General features: G+C 36.8%; 1 protein-coding gene across 2 annotated transcripts in view; it reads right to left on the reverse strand.

The window, feature by feature from the left end:
• Positions 1–20,316, reverse strand: part of MSR1 (macrophage scavenger receptor 1) — an 82,298-nt gene that overhangs the window by 34,179 nt on the left and 27,803 nt on the right. For both annotated transcript variants that reach the window (XM_047091711.1, XM_047091712.1), the window contains exons 6-7: positions 12,709–12,789; positions 6,819–6,908 (exon numbers count right to left, since the gene is read on the reverse strand). In XM_047091711.1, the coding sequence (XP_046947667.1) occupies positions 6,819–6,908; positions 12,709–12,789 (171 nt within the window). The remainder of the gene's footprint in view (positions 1–6,818; positions 6,909–12,708; positions 12,790–20,316) is intronic.

The raw sequence follows: 20,316 nt of genomic DNA on the forward strand, positions 1-20,316 counted from the left end.
AAAAATATAAAATTACATTGATAAGTAACATGAGAATTGAGATCTAACACTTAAAAAATATAAGCTGTTTCCAATTAAAATTTCATTGTGAAGATTTCATGAAATGCCAACCATTCCTTTTTAGAGTATGAATAGATTGTCTCTAACCATTTTCCATACATGACTACACTGTACATAATTATATTCACTTTTTAATTGTGATTCAGTCATTTCAGGTAATGTGAAACTTTCAAAAATCATTAATTTATCAAAGTACTCAACTCCTTTCCAATTTTTTTCGATGATATACTTTATGAGATATTGTATCTCCATTTCCCCAAGAGGAAAAGTCTAAGATATTAAACAAAAATTGGGACAGGGGTACTTAAAAAGGTGTAATGATCAGTTCTAATTCTTTTCAGAGAAGGTAATGTAATAAACAAGCTTAATTTGATCATTTTTGCTTTATTTAGAAAAAAGAAAGAGCTGTACACTCTTCTTGGGAGTCTTTTTATATTACAATTTGTTTTGGATAGTTTAAAAATAGAAATACTCAAGCCAGAGCCCTGAGGGAACGACCCACTTAAATCCTGTTAGCTCTAGATCTTATGATAAATAAAAAATCAGGTTTTTTTTTTATTTTGCTTTTTTATTTCATATCACTTTTTAAAAATGATAAAATGAAACAAAACTTTTCTTTTTCCTTCTTATAGGTAAATACAAATGTTTTACGTTACTCTAGCATGACTCAAAGATCTCCTCACAGACGAAGTTACTTGGAGATTTTTTTCTCACAGGTAAACACATCAGAAACATCCTTGCTAGAGAACAGGAGTGCATCCCTCCTTTACAAGGATACCTTTGGCTAAAACGGAGCCCAAGAATTGTCAAAACCTGGAGCTAATCTCCTTTCATAAGTGGCACTCTTCAATCAGAAATAAGGAGCTTATATTTCTGAAAGCCATTAAAAAACAAGAAATAAATAGTATGTAATATATTGACATTCTAACTTTATGTAGAGGAGGGGGTATTTTCAATCACATTATGATTTCAAGTATTTTTAGTGCCCCTGCTACGGGCTGGAACACTAGGTTACTTATTTTGCCACCCATGCCCTATGAGCCCAGGTCTTCAGGTATTTCAATTTTAGATGAGACCATCCTCCGCCCTAAGCCGAAGACTGCTTCCTGTTTCCTGAAGGCTTCACCTTTGACCTTCTCATTAACCTCCCCCCTCCTTCCTGGGTCTCCTAAACCCCTCCCTTATTTTATCCTGCCATCTGCATCTAAGTGGTATTCAAATCTCTTTCAAAGAAAAACAAAACAAATCAAATGAAAACCACAACACAGAAAAACCTGATCTGTTCTCTGAGAGTCAAGACTGTTCAAGAACTGACTCTACCTCCACGTTCCAGCTGATCCTGGATCCTCCACACCTCTGAGCATCCCCCGATCTGGTTTCCACTCACCCCACAGAAACTGCTCTCAATAAAGGTGACATCCTTACAACAACAGCAACAACAGCAAAGGGACTTCTCTAGAGCCCATCTTACTGGACCACCTTGTGAAACTCGCTCTTGCCTTTGGCTTTTTCTCACCACATCCCCCAGCTTTTCTTAATCACCCTGGCTGCTTCTACTCAATCTACGGCTTGGCTTTTACTGTGGATCCTGTACCTCGCTGGTTAAGGCTTCATCCTCGGCCCCTTCTCCTCTCACCATCTGCCCATGAAAGAGTATTAAAACCAAAGATTCCAATAAACTTTTACATAATCATAGCTACAAGTGTGTCTACCTCTAGCCTCTCCTCTGAACTCCAAACCCATATATTCACTGATTTGTGACTATTTCCATGAATGTCACAGAGAAAATGTTCAGTAATTATCTGTCAAATAAATACATGGATCATTTACAGTCTAGAGTTTCAGATACTCTGAAGAAAGACCATAACTCACCCTTACAGTCAGACTTTGAATGGGCTCTGTGACTCCAGCCGAAGGGAGGCACCTTATTTACAGGCTCTAAAACCTAGTTCATTCGGCGAGGTTACATTCAGAGATTTTGAAGATGGGTAAGGTTACATTTCAGTTAAATCTTCAAAGCTTTTTGAAATACATATGTCAGATTATAACTGCTCTACTCTACAGATCCGTTAGGTATCAAGACAACATAAAGTCTTTCCTTTCTCTTAAGGACTATTAAGGACCGTGTCTTATTTACCCCTCATTTCCCAGGATCTAGCATTGCAGTGTATATACAGCAAGTAATTATTACATGCAGAAGAAGGACACAAGGGGGGGGGGAAGAAAAGGAGAGCAGAAGAGAAAATAAATAGGGTGCTCTTTTTTTTTTTTTAAGTTTATTTATTTTGAGAGACACGCAGAGAGAGAGAGACAGAGAGAAAGCGAGCAGGGGAGGGCAGAGCAAGAGGGAGAGAGAGAATCCCAAGCAGCTTCCTTGCTGTCAGTGCAGAGCCCAATGCATGGCTCCATCTCACAAACTGTGAGATCATGACCCGAGCCGAAATCAAGAGCGAGACTCTTAACCTAATGCGCCACTCAGGTGCCCCAACAGGGTGCTCCTTCTTAAGCTTTTTGCTTTTAAGTCTGTCAGTGCTTTAAATATTATTCAGATAGTCCAGGCCGTGTCATTGGTTAGAATATGACAATTACTGGATTTTATTAAAACTGAAGTTTTACTACCTCCTTTGGATTATTTTGGAGGAGAGACACTATTATTCATTGTTTTAATCTACAGTATAACTAAAGTAGTACCAGGAATGACGTTCACATTTCTACTGAATTTGAGTTTTAAATAAGGCAGTGATATCCTAAGGATATCTTTTGTCAAAGGAATTCTTACCTCTGCCCTTGCTTTTATTTTTGCAGAGTTTCTCTTTCTCCACTCCTTTTCTTTACCTGAATATACGGTTCTCAAAGTGTGTTCCCCGAAACAACATCATCACTGTCACCTGGAAACTTGTGAGGACTAAAAATTTTCAAGGGAGCCCAGCCCCCAGCCCCCAAACTGTTGATTTAGAAGCTCTGGGGGGTAGGGACGCCTGGGTGGCCTCAACTGGTTAAGCATCTGAGCCTTGATTTTGGCTCAGGTCATGATTTCACAGTTGGAGAGATTGAGCCCCTTGTCAGGCTCTGTGCTGACAGTGTGGAGCCTGCTTGGGATTCTCTCTCTCCCTCTCTCTCTCTGCCCCTCCCCTGCTCCCACATGCATTCTCTTCCTCTCTCAAAATAAACTTAAAACAAAAACAAAAACAAAAACTCTGGGGTAGAGCCTAGTAAGCCATTTTAACAGGACTTACAAGCGATTCTAATGCCTGGTAAAGCTTGAGAACCTCCGACCTAAAGACATTGTATGCATTTTTTTTTTTTAACCTAAGTATATTTCACGTACAATATTCTAGTAGTTTCAGGTATAAAACCTATTATACATCTTTTAGGCCAGCACTAACACTGCTTCCTCTGTAACACCCTGTCTTGCTCTACAGAATTAATCACTCTCTACTTTCTGCTTCCATAGTGTTTGGTCCTAATTCATGAGTGTTTATTACCTACCACATTGCATTATAGCTAATTGCTTCTGCATTTTTTTTATTCCTGCTCCTTAGGGGATATGCTATGTTTTATCTGCAGCACACAGCGAGCCCTCATAAAATTATGTTGACTGGGTGAATGAATCAGTGAATGCTCTCTCAAGTACTTTGATTAGAGGGCATTTGTTGAACTGTAGGAGCTTGATAGTGGGGAAAAAGAAACACACTAGAGCTTGTATAGGCAGCAGCTAATAACTAACATGTTTATATAGCTTGTATATATAGCTTACTTTCTGATAGAAACTGTTTGAAGTACTTTAAAACATTTATTAATTCATTTTATTTTTAACAGAAATTCTAAAATATGGGTCTTCTTAATAGCCTTGTTTTTACATGAGGAACCTGAGGCACAGAGAGGCTTAAATGTGTGGGGAGGTGCTCTTTTTTTTTAAGGATACACTATGCTATTTCTGTCAAGTACCTACCATACTATGCTTTCCCTGTATTTCCCAAGAGGCTAAAATAAATAACAGACACGGAGTAACTAGGTGCCAATGTGAAATTCAAATACAAACCACTGTGACAAACATTCATTCTTCTCAAATGAACCACGTAAGATTAGATCGTGCACATACACATTACAGAATGATCTTGTTGACTAAGTTTTAGAAGAGTAGCCATTGCGAGGAAATTTCTGGGAGAAAACTCAAGGGTGGGGAGCCGGCTAGTTTTGTACTCCCAGCTCCAAGCATGGTGTAGAAGGAAATATAGGCACTCAATAAATGAGGAAGCTTAGTTTTCATTAAATCAGCTAAGTTACGTTACAGTTACAGGCCTCTTCTGTGGTTTATTTCTAACATCATCCCTGACCATATAGGAAGATTATACATAACAGATGGGTGTGAAAAAGAATAGGGCCTTCTTAACATTCATATTTTTTCCCATGTTTCCCCTTTTTGTGTAGACTTTCCAGAAAGACAAATTAATAGCTCTGATTTACTCAGAGCTCATATTGATACTCATTTATGAAGTTACCCTTTATGATTTAATGTAAATAGAAAGTTACAAATAGTCTGTACCAGAAAGAGTCCCAAACAAACTATTACCATGATTTTGCCAGGGATAATAAATGAGATAGTAGATTAGCATGCCATTTTAGCTTTAAAGTTAGAATACAGATAAAATATGTTTTCACATTTCATGGAACTATTTTAAATTATCTCGGAAACTATAAGTAGCTTTGCAATTTTGTCAAATTCAGGGTTTTTAAATATATTTATCTATCGCACACAAGTTGCTCATTTAGTAAATTCAGCAATTCCTGAAGGATGCAGATAATTTCAAACAAATTAACAAACGAACACTTCTTCCCATTTTGCCAAAAAGGCCTGATTAAAGCTAGACAGTTTTAGAGATGGTTGGTACATAAATATACCATTCAGTTCAGGTAATTGGGTCTGATTGAAGGCTGCTTATTGGTGGCTAGCTGATTTTTCTCCAAGCTTAATTGCTACTGACACCATCAAAAACACCTTGGGGCGCCTGAGCATCTCAGTTAAATGTCTGACTCTTGATATCAGCTCAGATCATAATCTGGTGGTTGTGAGATCGATGGGCACAGGGCTCCATGCTGAGCGTGGAGTGTGCTCAGGGTTCTCTCTTTCTGTTTCCCTCTGCCCCTCGTCCACTCATGATGGATCTTCCCTTTCTCTCTGCCCCTCCTTCACTCGTGATGGATCTGGATCGATCGATCTCTCTCTCTCCCTCCCTCTCTTCCTCCCTCCCTTTCTCAAAACTACACAAACAAAGATTAACAAAAAACAACACCTCAGCACACTAATTAAAACTGCTAAAATCCAAACGCTGACAACACCAAAGGCCAGTGTGGACGTGGAACAGCAGGAACTCTCATTCATTGCGGTGGGAGTGCGAAACGGTACAGACACTTTGGAAGACAGTCTGGTGGTTTCTTACAGAATTAAACACAGGTTTACCATCCGATGCAGCAATCAAACTTCTAGGCAAACTCATGTCAGCAGTCTCATTCATGACTGCCCAAACTTGAAAGTACCACGATGTCCTTCAAATAAGTGAATGCACAAATGAATTGTGATACATCCATACATCAGGATATACTGAGCATTAAAAATAAATGAGCTCTCAGGCCACAAAAAGACATGGAGAAGCTTAAATGCGTATTGCTAAATGGAATAAGCCAATCTGAAACAATTACATACAGTATGATTTCAACTGTATGACCTTCTGGAAAAGGCAAAACCATGGAGAGTGCAAACAGATTAGTGGTAGCCAAGGCTGGGAGGGAGTGGGGTGGTGAGGAGTAGGAGGACCCCAGGGGATCTTTAAGGCAGTGAAACTGCTCTGTATGACACTCCAGTGATGGACACCTGTCATTAGATATTTGTCAAAACCCACAGAATGTATAACACTAAGAGTGAACTCTAATATAAACTGTGGTCTTAAATTAATAATAATGTATCAGTATTGGTTCATCAATTCTAATAAATGCACCACACTGACGCGAGGCGTTAATAATAGGGAAACTGGATGTGGGTTTATGGGAACTCTCTGTATTTTCTGTGCAGTTTTTCTATAAACCTAAAACTACTCCAAAAAAGAAAATGGATTAAAAAAAAAAAACCCACCTCAATGATAAGGTGATTATGACCCTTTGTCATAATTTTCTTTGAGATTAGGAAACAATAAGCCTCTCTCCTTCTAAAATTTCCTTATAAAGCTCACAATTCAAGCTTAGGCTACTGTTATAAGGAGTAGAAATAATGTCATCACGTATGTAAATTTTAAAGAGCCTGAATCATGCAGATTATTAAGAACTAATATATAATAGCAGCCAACTTATCTTGCAGAGACTAAGATTTCTGACCTATCTGTGGATTGCTGACTGTAACTTCCCAGGGTTTGGCCCATTTTAGTTAAAAGTATATTTATACTTTGTTTTTCTTTGTGAGCCTTTCCACTCTCTTCTTCTAAGATAGATACCATTCTTCATGTGATTTCCGGTTGGGTAGAGTTTATAAATCCTCTGTTGTCTTTTTTTTTTTTTTTTTTAAGACTTTTCCTTTGGGACATAGAAACTGCTCAGGTAGACAGAAATTAGTTTCTAAATGTTTCAGACCACAAGACAAACTACATGTGTATCAGTTGTTCATGCTGGGATGGCTATTGTTTTTGTTATGCAAGACTATGGGAAAGTATCTCTGCTCCATGTATATATTACATTATCTACAAAGAACATCTAGATGATCACCACACCTGTCCTCCCGGTCTTCCCCATTGGTCCTGGGAATCCTCGGCTTCCAGGAAAGCCAATTGCTCCCCGATCACCTTTGGGACCTGGAGGACCTATGTCATTAACGAAGAAAAACACAGTGGAAATAAATCATTTTTCATATAGGTGAGTATAAGAAAGTCAATGAATATATAATAGGCAAATTTCCAAAGGTAGGGATAATATTCGATCATAACATTTCATGGGTGCCATTGATAAACAACATAAGCAGTTGGTAGAAACATTAGTGCGTTTAGTACAATGTAGATACTCAATAAAAAACATATTGTTATCACAAGTAAAAAGCATATGAGAAAAAAATTTTTGGAGTTTTAACCAGAACGCTTATGTAATCCAATCAGGAATCCTCAAATGGCAGGATTCTGCCTATAGCTGAAATGGTAACTTTGAAATGTACAAGGTGAAAATGGAATTCTTAAGATTTGTTCCTGAAAAAACACAACTCAAGCAATGAGAAGTATAAAAAAATATTTAAAAAATTGGGTCCTACTGCTGGAATATATTAAGCTTTCTTTCATGTACTTGATTTTACACATTCTATTGTAATCCCAAACAATAATGTGACCATATATATGTGATATATACACATTTGTGTGTGTGTGTACTATACAAAGATTCATTTATGGGTGCATATTATATAAATATACAAACCCAGGATTTTATGTGATTAAATGAAAATAGCCCCCCACCATTACTGTAGTGACCATGAAAACTGCACATGAAAGTGTTATTTTCCAGTAGAATAAACTATTTCATCCTGGAGTCCGGCAGTTTGAAATAAACTATTGTAAAAATCTCATTTTAGATGTTATTATCAGTTCACAGAGATTCTATTAATTCAATTTTCAGTTAACTCCTTGGGAAGCACACTATGAAAAATTTAAAAACTATACATCTTTTTCCAAAATCAATCTGTTAATATATTGTTGTTAGTTTACAAGTTCCAGGAGGCAGGACTTATCCATACTTAATTCAGTAAAAAAAAAAAAAAAAAAAAAAAAAAAAATCTTTTCTTGAGGTACATTCATATAGATACCTAAAATTGAGCTAAATATTCTTTAAGAAATGTTAAGTTCAACATTTAAGTTAAAGTTTAAAGTTAAAATTTAACATTCTTAAATAGTTAAGAAATATTATTTATGCCAGCCTAAACTTTGCTTCCATTGTATATTAAGCAGATATCCAAAGCAATAAAATGATAAATTATGTTTAGAAATATGAGTAAAGTCAGGGCACCTCAATTTAATAATTCAATATACATTACTTTACATAAATATAGATATACTGTATATATGCATTATATATAAATGTATATGTATAAATCTATATACACCTAACTATATCAATATATGATACATAAATTGCTATTTTCATATATTGAATACACACACAAACTCACACACAAACACACTCTACCTTATAGTATCTACTAGCTGGATTTCATAGCATACAGCCTAAAAAGGAATTATCGTCAGTTCTCAAGATGGGCTAATTGATTAATACTTATACCTTTCTTCATTACCCAAGGAAGACAGTCAGTATCTGTACTTACAGTTATTAAAAGGTCACTCAAATTTACATATAAAAACACCGACTATAAATTCTTTCTCTCTCTTTTTTTAAATCTTAGGCCACTGCCCACTCTTTATAGAATGCTGCTCACGGGTAACTCTCATTTTTACAATTTTCTCCATTAATTCAACAAAGATACACTGAGCACACATATTATGTCAGTCCCTATATGTTCTTGGAGTTACACAGGTTCTTATCTGAACAGATCTTCCACTGTGGAGACATACAGCAAGAAAGTTAACAAATCAAGAAAGAAGGTGATTTTGGAGATGATAATTTTAGAAAAAAGAGAGAAATGTAATAGAGGATGCCTAGCAAGGGGATCAGGAAAAACCTCTCCAATAATGGCTTACTGAATACATTTTGGTGACGCTCAGAATACAGCTCTTCAACTAGGAATTATGTCACATTTTCAGTGGGTGAACAAATGAATCCATAAATGAAGGCCATGTGATACTTTCATAGAAATCACTTGATCATTAGACCTCCATTATGGGAGATATTTAGGCAGACTCTGTATGACCTGTAGAGTTATGTGACTTGTGTATTTAATGATACTTCTTTATTTTTATTTATTTTGAGAGAGAGAACATGCGTGCATCTGTGTGTGTGAGTGGGGGAGGGGCAGAAAGAAAGGGGGGGACAGAGAGAGAATCCTGAGCAGGCTCCAAATTGTCAGCACAGAGCCTGATGTGGGGCTCGATCTCACGAACCATGAGACCATGACTTGAGCCGAAACCAAGAGTAGGACACTCAACCGAATGAGCCACCCAGGTGCCCTGATGTTCTTCTTTGTAATATAATCATTATTTTCACCAGCTTTTTGTCAAGGCTGCTAATTTAATTTTATTTAATGGTATGTACATAATTTGCAGACATTTTTGGATTCATTGGCATAATTAGTTACCTCCCAAAGAAACCTGCTTTCTACACTCATAGCAAGAGTCTGCAGCCAGCAATGTTCCTTACTCAAATGCATATTTTGGGGAGCACTGTCCTGGTTCCAGGCTGGGGGATAAAGCTTTTTGGGCCACAGACTGGAAGAAGAGGGGTGGGTGGGGTAAAGACATGGGTAGATATAAAGATAAATGAAATGCAGTTCTTGTCCTTCAATAACCACAGTTAGATGGACTTCATTTTCTCTTCCAGAAGCATGATTCTTATGGAAGAAAATTCAAGCTATGTCAGAAAAAGTAAACAGCACTGGATAATGATCAATGTTTTGTAGCCAATGGACCCTTTGGTTCCCTCTCAAGGCGTCTCGTGTAGGTAGCGCTCCCATGCCTACAGGTCAGGCTACCCTGTTATTGATCGCATGGGCAGAAACAGCCTAGTAGATGGCTACAGAAAGGATACTACAGCATCTAATTCAGCGTCCTTTCCTAAAAGCACTATTGTCATGGGGGAATAACCCAGAAGTGCCCCCAAAGGATCTCAGAGGATGTCAAGAATCCTCTACCATGACATTCATCGTTTATAGAATTACTTATCATACTGGAAGTTTTGTGCAGGCAGAAATTCTCAACCTCTGAGTATAGGATCCACAAGGCCTTGTAGAACGCACAAGGAACAGGAAAAGTGCTCAGCAAAGATTTTGTTGAGTAAAAGGCATAGGTCATTCTCCCTGGCATGCTTCCAAGGAACTAGCACTCTGAAATTTCTGTTATTTGAGATACAGCACATTTTAACATAATACCCAGCCCGTACCTGAGTATCTACTGCAGTATATTAATGAATTGGTTATTCAGGCCACTAGAATAATCATTAAAGTTTGTCAGGTTTAGAGACCACGGTTGTGAATCTAGAGGACTTTGAGTTAGTTGGTCAAGCAGAGTTTAATAAGCTCGACTGCACGTATTCGTGAGATGTCAATGAACTTGCTGTAATCAGGAAGTAGAATTATCATGACTGTTCATCATATACTCTTTACTTCCTGATTCTAGTACCCATATTGAGCAATTAGGTAATCTGGCAGCAAACAAAACAGAATGTACCACTCAAGCGAGGAAGAATCCATTAAGACAGATGCCTGGTAACCTGAATACTTTTGCTGCAGTGCACCAGACCAAATGGCAACTTAATAATCTACCAGAGTCAACTTATAACCCAACAATGAAATCTAACTCTCTTACATGAGAAACTACATAATGCCTATTTGCGTAAAAGAGCAGTACCAACGGCAACAGACTAAACCCTCACTAAAAGAATCAGAGCAGCTTTGCAATGGTATCTGCTCAGGGTATTAACAAAAGCTGAAACTTTTAAATCCCTTTTTCTATTTCATACATCCATAGTTCAGAAACAGGTGCAAAAGATTCTCCCAAGATGAAGTTTTGCACAGCAAGTTGTAGCCCAGACTGAACTTACATGGTTGAGTTATAAAGCTTTGACAATTGCAGTCTGTAATGGAGGAGCTGACAGACCTTTGACAATAGCAGCTCTGACAGCTGATAGAATACTGGTTACTTCCCCTGCTATGACATTAACGCGCCATTGGTAAGATCTCTGGATTGCTAGTCAAGGAGAAAGATTTTTCTGAATAAAGAATCTTACCTGGCAATATTTTCAAAGGCATACCAGCAACCTGCCTAATAGAAAAAATTATGTATATATTGTGTATACATATGTAATAAAATAAATAGGTACACAAATAGATTTTAAACAATTTTAAAGCCTTTTTCATGTAAACTATGCATTGGCCTTTTAAGTATAATGATGCCAAGGTCAGAGGTGTCACATTCAGGTTTTTCATTTTTAAACACTAGTTTTCTGATGTAACCCGGGCTAGTCAATATATTGATCAGAAAGAAGAACATTTTATACAACCAAAGACAGAATAATAGGATGAAGTACATGGTATTTAGACATGTTTTGGGCGGCACAGCCCATCCTAGATATAATTAAGCCAAGCGGTATACTCCCCCCTTTCAAAGATCATGTGGGTATTTGATTTCTAGTGAAGAATAACATGACAATCATGCTATTGTTCTTGTCTCCTTTATGTTTTTGAGAGCAAGGAGAGTTCATGCTCTTTCTCCTTTCTGTCTTCTATTATCTTCTCTCAAAATACTGCTTTCAAGATTACAACATCAACAGAGGAAAATAATTTAAAACTATTTTGCTTGAAGCAAAATACAGAGAGTGGCTGACAATGAAGGTAGAAGTCATTTGTAGTCTAGTCAATACTTACATTTAGATTTCTTAAGTTTAAGCAGATATATTCCAGTTAAGGACTCTACAAGGAATCCAAATTCCTTTGAGATGTGTGTGTGTGTGTCTGTGTGTGTGTGTGTGTATGTATATATACACACACACACACACACACACATACACATACACACACACATATATATACACATACACATATATATACATCTATAGTATATGTACTATTTATATTTATATACATTTAATATATATTTTACATATATACATTACATTTTACATATATATACACACGTATATATACATATGTGTATATGTGTGTGTATATATGTATACGTGTGTATATGTACACATATACATATATATACATACATATACGTACATACATACATACATATATATACATTCATACATATATATACATACATATATACATATATACATACATATACACACACATATATATACATGTACATATATACGTACATATATACGTATATATGTATACGTGTGTATGTGTGTGTGTGTATATGTATACGTGTGTATATATATATACACACACACACATACACATACACACACATGTATATACATAGACACATATATATACATCTATAGTATATGTATTATTTATATTTATATACATTTAATATATATTTTACATATATACATTACATTTTACATATATATACACACGTATATATACATATGTGTATATATATACACGCACACACACACACATTATATATATAATGCAAATATATTCAATGTGAAGATGATTTTCGTATTCTCTTCATGTGACCTAAAGCTAGGTCTGCCATACACTATGTGTGATCAAGGACATGGACAGCACTCCCCAGACTTCTTGAAAACCCCATATGGTAACTCTGGCTAAAGCATTTAACTTTTTTCAAAAACCTAAAGCAGTTACATATGGTGCATTATAGTGATCAGGCTGCTGGAAAATACTTAATATCCCCCTTAATACACACACACACACACACACACACACACGCACACGCTCCACAGGAGAAAAATCGAATAACCATTTTCCCCTACACACATACATATTACCTGGCCCTATAGTGTATGATTAAGCGGTTACTATTACCATACCTATTGCACCTGGAATGCCTCGTGGACCACTTTCTCCAGCAGGACCCCTATCTCCTTTTTCACCTGGGCGTCCAGGAGGACCTTTAAAAAATAAATTACAATTATTGGTCAAAGTTTGAAAACATAGGTAAAATGGATCTGTCACGTTTCAAGACAGTTCTATAAGTAGTGCCGCCTGGGTGGCTCAGTCGGTTAAGTGTCGGATTTGGCTCAGGTCATGATCTCATGGTTTGTGAGTCTGAGTCCCACATTGGGCTCACTGCTGTCAGTGCAGAGCCCACTTCCCCTCTATTCCCCTCTCTCTGCCCCTCCCCGACTTGTGGTCTCTCTCTCTCAAAAATAAACAAACATTAAAAAAAAAAAAAAAGACAATTCTGTAAGTAAATCCAGTCTTTTCTTTGTTGTGCAATTAACATGAGTAAGACTGACCTTCCAGAATGGAGGCATGCCCTGCTACAGAGGAGTGCAATGTTCTATCCTGATAAGGAGGAGATAGCCCTAAAATAGACAACCTAATTATGTATTACATAATTATGTGTGGCTACCACTTTTCGAGGTTCTTAGAACCCAGGAGCAGAGAAAGACACTGAGTCAATGACAGCATAAACCCACATCAGTACTCTATACATACTAGGCAGATTTCATTATATTCAGTTAGGTGCTACCTGGAAAATGTGTAAGTAAGGACCTATCAATCATGTGTGATCCACACATAGTAGACAACCAAAACCCATATTGTTGAAAATGGCAAACTCAGACATTTGTTAAAGAGATGTAAATTAGCAGGAGTGGCAATGGTTGAAAAGCCTTTATTGACAGAGTAGGAGTTGAAAGGTAGTTTGAAGAATGGATAGAATGAGGTGAAAGAGAATTCTGGGTAAGTGGAAGAGACATGGGGAAAGGTAGGGAGGTGAAAATGAGTAAAAGAATACTTTTTCAAGTAAAACACAGTTGATCCTTGAACAACATGGGTTTAAACTATGGGTCCTCTCACATGCAGACTTTTTTTTGGACAAATACACTACAGTACTGCAAATATATTTTCTCTTGCTTATGATTTTCTTAATAAAATTTCTTTTATCTAGCCTTGTTGTAAGAATACAGTATAAAATACATATAACTTACAAAATATGTGTCAATTGATTTTTATTGGTAAGGCTCTGGTCAACGGTAGGCTATCAGTAGTTAAGTTTGGGGAGAGTCAAAAGTTATACACTCATTTTCAAGTGCACAGGAGATCAGTGCCCCTAACCCCTGTATTGTTCAACTAGAGTTTTATCAAGTAGAATGACTAAATAGATCAATAGAGTTGTATCAAGTAGAATGACTAAATAGATATAGACACTACAAAATAAGTTGGAGAGGTCTCAGGGAAAAGTTTGACTGCCTGGCCTCACAATTTCCCCAAAGACCCCTGAACACTGAATTTGATCAATACTGATGTAGTCTTTGAAATTTCTATGCCTGGCAAAACAGAAACCTAGTGATCACCTCTTTAGAATGATGGCACTTTGGAAATTTAAGGTAACACTGCTAGTATCCCCTCTTCTACATGGACCGCACAGGACAAGTATTAACCCCTTCACTTAATGCAGAACACTCTACAATTTTCCTTTCAACTCCAAAAGGAAGAAACAATCTTGGATATACCATAGAATAATAAATACAGATCCTTTAAAAGAGGCATTTTGGGGTGGCTGAGTGGTTCAGTTGGTTGGTTAAGCATCCGACTCTTGATTTCGGCTCAGGTCATGGTCTCACGGTTCTGAGATTGAGCCTCATGTCAGGCTCTGTACTGAGTGTGGAGCTTCCGTGGGATTCTCTCTCTCCCTCTCTCTCTCTCTCTCTCAAAATAAATAAACAAACATTTAAAAACATTATTTAAAAAACTAAAAGAGGCATTTTCAACCGCTGTTGTTCAGCCAAATACATAGCCCAAGGATGATACACAACTATACTTTGCATCACTGGTTAGAGAGCATTTGTTGACAAGTTTTACTCAGGTGGGAAATAAAATACCTGAAGAATTTGAAGAGAGGGCCATATAAATAAAGATTGTCTCATGAAAAAGTATATTCTATTCATTTTCTTTGTTTTGTTTGAAGTCCCATCCCTGCTTCTCTCCATTTTCTCTGATCTGTTCCATTTTTCAAGGTCCAACTTAGATTTTAGAACCTTCCTTCCCCAGTTTTTAGGACACCATTGTTCTTCTCAGTGGCACAATGTCCCTTTATCTTCATATGCAACATGGGGCAGTAATATTTTATTGCATTTTTGTTATAAAAGCAATGCAACTTATTATAAGAAATATAAAAGCCTAGAAAAAATATAATTCATAATTCTGTCATCTTTTTTATTTAGAAATTTATTTATTTTGAGAGACAGAGAGCAAGAGCAGAGGGAAGGGAAAGAGAGAATCCCAAGCAGGTTCCATGCTGTCAGCACAGAGCCCAATGTAGGGCTCGATCCTACAAACCACGAGATCATGACCTGAGCCAAAATCGAATCAGATGCTCAACCAAGTGAACTCCCCAGGCACCCCCATAATTCTATCATCTTGAGAGAATATTTATTTCCTGTGTCTGTACTTTTTGTTTTGTTTTGTTTGCCTGCCTATTTTTTTTTCCATATAATCACGTAAACAAATTCTCCTAAGCTTTGGCTTAATGTTGGACACACATATTTTGATGTTGCACAATAAATGTCACGGTTTTACATCAATCTGTACACATCTTCCATTCCATGCAGAAGGCAGACATTCCCAACAGCAGGGGTTATACGTCCACCACCAAGAACACAGCTGTGGTTCAGTCATCTCTATACAGTGACAAAGTTAAGGCAAGCAGGATGGAAAGACTCAATCTGCAGCCCAGATTTTGCTGAGCAAACTGAAAGGAAGCAAATCCACAGTACTCAAGGGTGGTTTAAAAAAAAAAAAGTGCACAAGGAAAGATTTTGATTTAGTAATTAGAGCTCTAGAGCAAGACACAGACATTTCAGGAAAAGGGAACGTGTGAGACAAGAAACAAGGGACCCATAGAGTATATCTAGGCTCTTAGCTTCTGTGATTACGAGTGTCCACCACTTGGGGCGCCTGGGTGGCTCAGTTCATTAAGCATATGACTTTGCCTCAGGTCATGATCTTGTGGTCCAAGAGTTTGAAACACAGAAGCTGGAGCCTGCTTTGTATTCTGTGTCTCCCTTTCTCTCTCTCTCTCTGCCCCTCCCCTGCTCATGCTCTGTCTCTCTCTGTCTCAAGAATAAACATTTAAAAGAAAAAAAAAAGTGCTCACCATTTATTCAGCAAGTAGGAAATAGAACTCTTTCACAAACACAATCCTTACACTTATGTTGCAGGTAACTGTGTAGAGTAACTGTATACAGCTCTAATGTTGGAGAATTAATCCAATCATAACAAACACCTCTGTGTTATTTTATATAATTCTGAGCCAAAGATCCTTCTCTGTATTTTTATATAAAATACTGATACCAAGTTTCTGACTGCCAGAGTAAGAAAACCAAGTAAACCTTAAAGAATTCTAGCTGGGTGTGTGGGATGTTACATTTTTATTGTTATTTTATTCTTCATGTAACATTAATCTCACTTATTATGTTTCATCTTTATACATTGTTATATCTCTTCCACTGCCTAGACCGAAATGTGGGAAGTATCTCAATAAATATTTTTAGTGTCTTTTACATATTTTGGTGGGATAGAAGTATACAGATCATATACCAGTTTTCTCTAAGCTTTGTGTGTAGACTTTTTAAGAACACTGTGAATATAATGCTCTCATGCTACCTTACAAAAGTGGTATCTCCTCTCCATCCCTGCTGTAGCTCACATCCTAATCATCCTGCAGCTGGACTATTCTAGACTTTTTTTTTTTTATCTGGTTGGAATGGATTGTGTCTATTTCACCTTCATATTTCCTTAAGTTCCAGCTTAAAAAAAATACTATCTCCATCAACTATACAGAAATATAGCTATCTATTCCGCCATGTTACGGAAAAAAGAACGAAGAACTTAAAGTCAGGAGACTTCGTTTCTTTGCAGTTGCCTTCTTTGTTCTGAATTATTAGTCTCTCAAAATTCTATTCCATAATCACATCAATAACCACCTCTGTGCATCAATAAATGGACATAATGCTACCTGTCAGCTCCCTTGCTAACCGATGTCAAGACTAGATTAATATTGCCCAAAATGTCTGATTTGCTCTAGTTCAAGAAGCCATATAAGAATTCACACTAGTTTTCTTCAAATTTAATGCCTCCTAACCCCAGAGTTACAGGGATAATTCATAAACACTGCAGCGATAATTTGCCAAGGACAATTCCCTCTATAAAACACACATACAAAATCCATTACTTACCTCCCTCCCTATGATTTTTTTTAAACGAAAACTAAGATTTCTAGATAGCCACAAAAAAGAACTGATTTAGAATACTCAGTAACCATAAATACCAGAGATCAAAATTATACAGTTCACTGGAAAAGCAAACCCAGGCATATCATACCATTTAAAATCCTCAGATGATACCAAAGAACTAATAATGTCTGCCTAAATTTCCAGAGCTATGCTTCTCCATGTCCTATTCATTATGATCATATATTTTCTACTTCAGTCTTAATCTTGCCTTCTGTTTAGATCATCATAAAAATCTGCCAAATCTTCTTGGCTATTGGTTCTTAAACCTGCCTCTCTCTCTCTCTCTTTTTTTTTTTCTTTTAGTTTTCATGCTCATTGACTTAGATATCTTTAATCTGGAAGAGGACTTAGAGGTTTCTTAGTCAAACATACGTAGAGAGGTCAGAGAGAGTAAATTGTCCAAGGTTTTAAAGGCTAGTCAGGTAAAACCAGAACTAGACCACTTCTTTCCTGACATTCTAGGCTACACTGTTCCGTGTTTAATTGACTTCACTTTTGGCTCTGTTTTCCCACTTTTTTTCTGGGATGAATTTTTCTTTTACCTCATGGTGAAAAACACACCAGTTCTTTAAAATCACGGTAACTAGTTGTACAAATATCCAAGTTTAAATTCTACCAATTGTTTATTCTTCTTCCTTGATATGAATATACACATGTATGAATATACGTATGATTTTAGATCCTCCAAGGAACATTTGTCTAAAATCTCATTTCAAATAAACATCACATTCTCTCTTCTCACCACTGAGCCATATTGTATTTTATTTCTCTTAACTCCTCTCCTTGAATGTTCACTGACTTCGATTCTTTAAATCATGCTATGTCTCACTCCCTACCAAACTCTACTTCATGATTTCAATGATGAAATTCCACTTAGTCCTTAAGACTCTAATGACTGTAATTACTTGATAAATATGTTAAAATATCTTTGTCTCTTTTATCTTCATGATTACATAGCAGGTGTTGATATTAAGAGGAGGGACCCAAAGATGGAAAATCCTACAACCAGCAAGTGATAAAGCACTCATTAGCGTGTACAATTGATTTTTCTTGGGTTATAATTTCAAGGGTATTTATTCAACATTTGTTTTATGCTTATATGTGGTAGAGAATATAAAAAATAGTCCCTGGTTTTAAGGGATGTATTGTTTTCAGGAAGCGGCAACAGTGAACTAGAAGACAATGTGAGATACTTTTAGGTATGACTATCATGTGAAGATTTCTCTTATGAAAGAATACCTAATGTTCAATATTAAACAAGATGTAGATGTCAGGAAGTATTACTCTGATGGAACTAGAGAAGGCTTCAGATATTAGATGGGCATTGAATGAAAGATAGGATATTTTCAGATACAAAGGGAAGAGAAGATATTTCAAGCAAAGGCAAAGGCATGAGTCAGGATATAAAAAGTACTTGGTATGTTAGAATCATAATTGAACCAATTGAAGTATTTGGTATCACAAAGGGAAGAGGGAGGAAATCAGGTATTGAAAAGTGGTTAAATACACATTAGACAAGATCCTGAGTGCTGCAGAGAGAAACACAGAATGAGGAAGTGATAGAGAAGCTTATAATCGAGGGTTTTTTCTCTTCAGGAAGACTGCATTTTACCAAGAATGCAGATAGAATTACAGTCTGAAAGATTGGGGAAGGAAATGATTGGGAGACTATTTCAATAGTCTGGTAGAGCAGTGGTAAGAAAAGTTTACCCAAGACACTGCTATTACAAAGTGTGACTTAAGGAGAAGAAAGTGCCAGTTTTGCTTATTTATTCAGCACATATATAATTGCTCGCCCACTGCACAGAAAGCGCTCTAACAGGTAATGGAGACAGACAGATAGACAAGAAAGGTGAAACTCAACCTCATGAAACTCACGAGCTATCAGAGAAGATGTATCCTAAACAAATAAGCAAATGCACAGATGAAACAATTTCACGCAGTGGTAAGTACTATGAGGAAGCTAAAGCAAATGATGACATAAAGAGATGGGGGGAGGAAAATGAGAAGAGAGAAGGGAAAAAAATCGCCCCTAAAATAGTGTTCTTGAGTGGATCCAAGAAGGAGCGGCGTTCTAAGAGAACAACGTTTCAAGAGACAAGGCAGGAGTGTACATGATGGACAGTAAGAAATGAAAGCAGCACTTCCTCCTCAGGAACTTACACTTTTTAGTAGCACTTTCATTCTTCCAGATTTCCGAGCCAGACAGAGAGAATACCAGAGGGGAAGTGGGAAAATGAGGGCAGATAAGTAGGTGGGTGTGAAACCAAGGAGGATTTCAGATTTATTCTAAGTCGATAGGAAAAATATTGGAGGGTTTCAGCATGAGACCTAAACTATCGACTAATTTCTTATACCACTCTTTTGCTCTACGTTATGTAGGATGGATTAAAAGTAGAATTAGGGAGAATGAGTAGGAAGCTGATGCAGTGCCTCAGCCAAATATAGTTGCTTGAATTATAATAGTGACAGAGGAGATAGTGAGACGTGGTTTTATTTGAAATAGTGTATGTAACAAGAGTTAACAGGACGCATACATGGATCACACGTAGGAAGCAACAGAAAGACATCAAAGACAGCTTCTGAGATCTTGGGGTGAGTAACTAGTTAGATACTGATACAGCTGACACATAAGCCCAGGAACTCAACAGACTGGCAGAGTGTATGGGGAGGGATGCTCGAGAATCAAGGGTTTGGTTCCGGATTTATAACATTTTGGATATTGATTTGAAATCCAAAGTGGAGTTATCTAACTGTTAGAGGGAATGTTGATTCATTCAAACTTTTCTTTATCAGCTTTTCTAATGTAATAATTAAAGAATGGAAGCAACGTGTTCTATATAAGTCAGCTATAAAGCACAATAATAAAGAGAACACTCCTGCAACGTCACAAATCAAGAAACAGGTATCTATTTGGGTGCTTCCCAATCTCATCCATCTTGTTTCTTTTCAGACCTAAACTTTAACTTGAATTTTGTGGTTCCCACTTTCCTGCACTTTAAAAGCTACCAATTCTCATTACATATGTATGCAGCTATAAATACACATGGTTTACTTTTGCTAAATTATGAGCATTAGAAACAAAAATTAGTCTTCTGGGACTTGCTTTAATTTTTTCCCCTGTAAATACTTGTATATTAGACTGAAAATATTTTTTCCTAGTGTTATGTAATAAAA

The sequence above is a fragment of the Lynx rufus genome, unplaced genomic scaffold (assembly GCF_022079265.1).
Source record: "Lynx rufus isolate CCGP_SWC_20201006 ecotype Redwood Valley unplaced genomic scaffold, mLynRuf1.p SCAF_3, whole genome shotgun sequence".
Classification (NCBI taxonomy): Eukaryota; Metazoa; Chordata; class Mammalia; order Carnivora; family Felidae; genus Lynx; species Lynx rufus.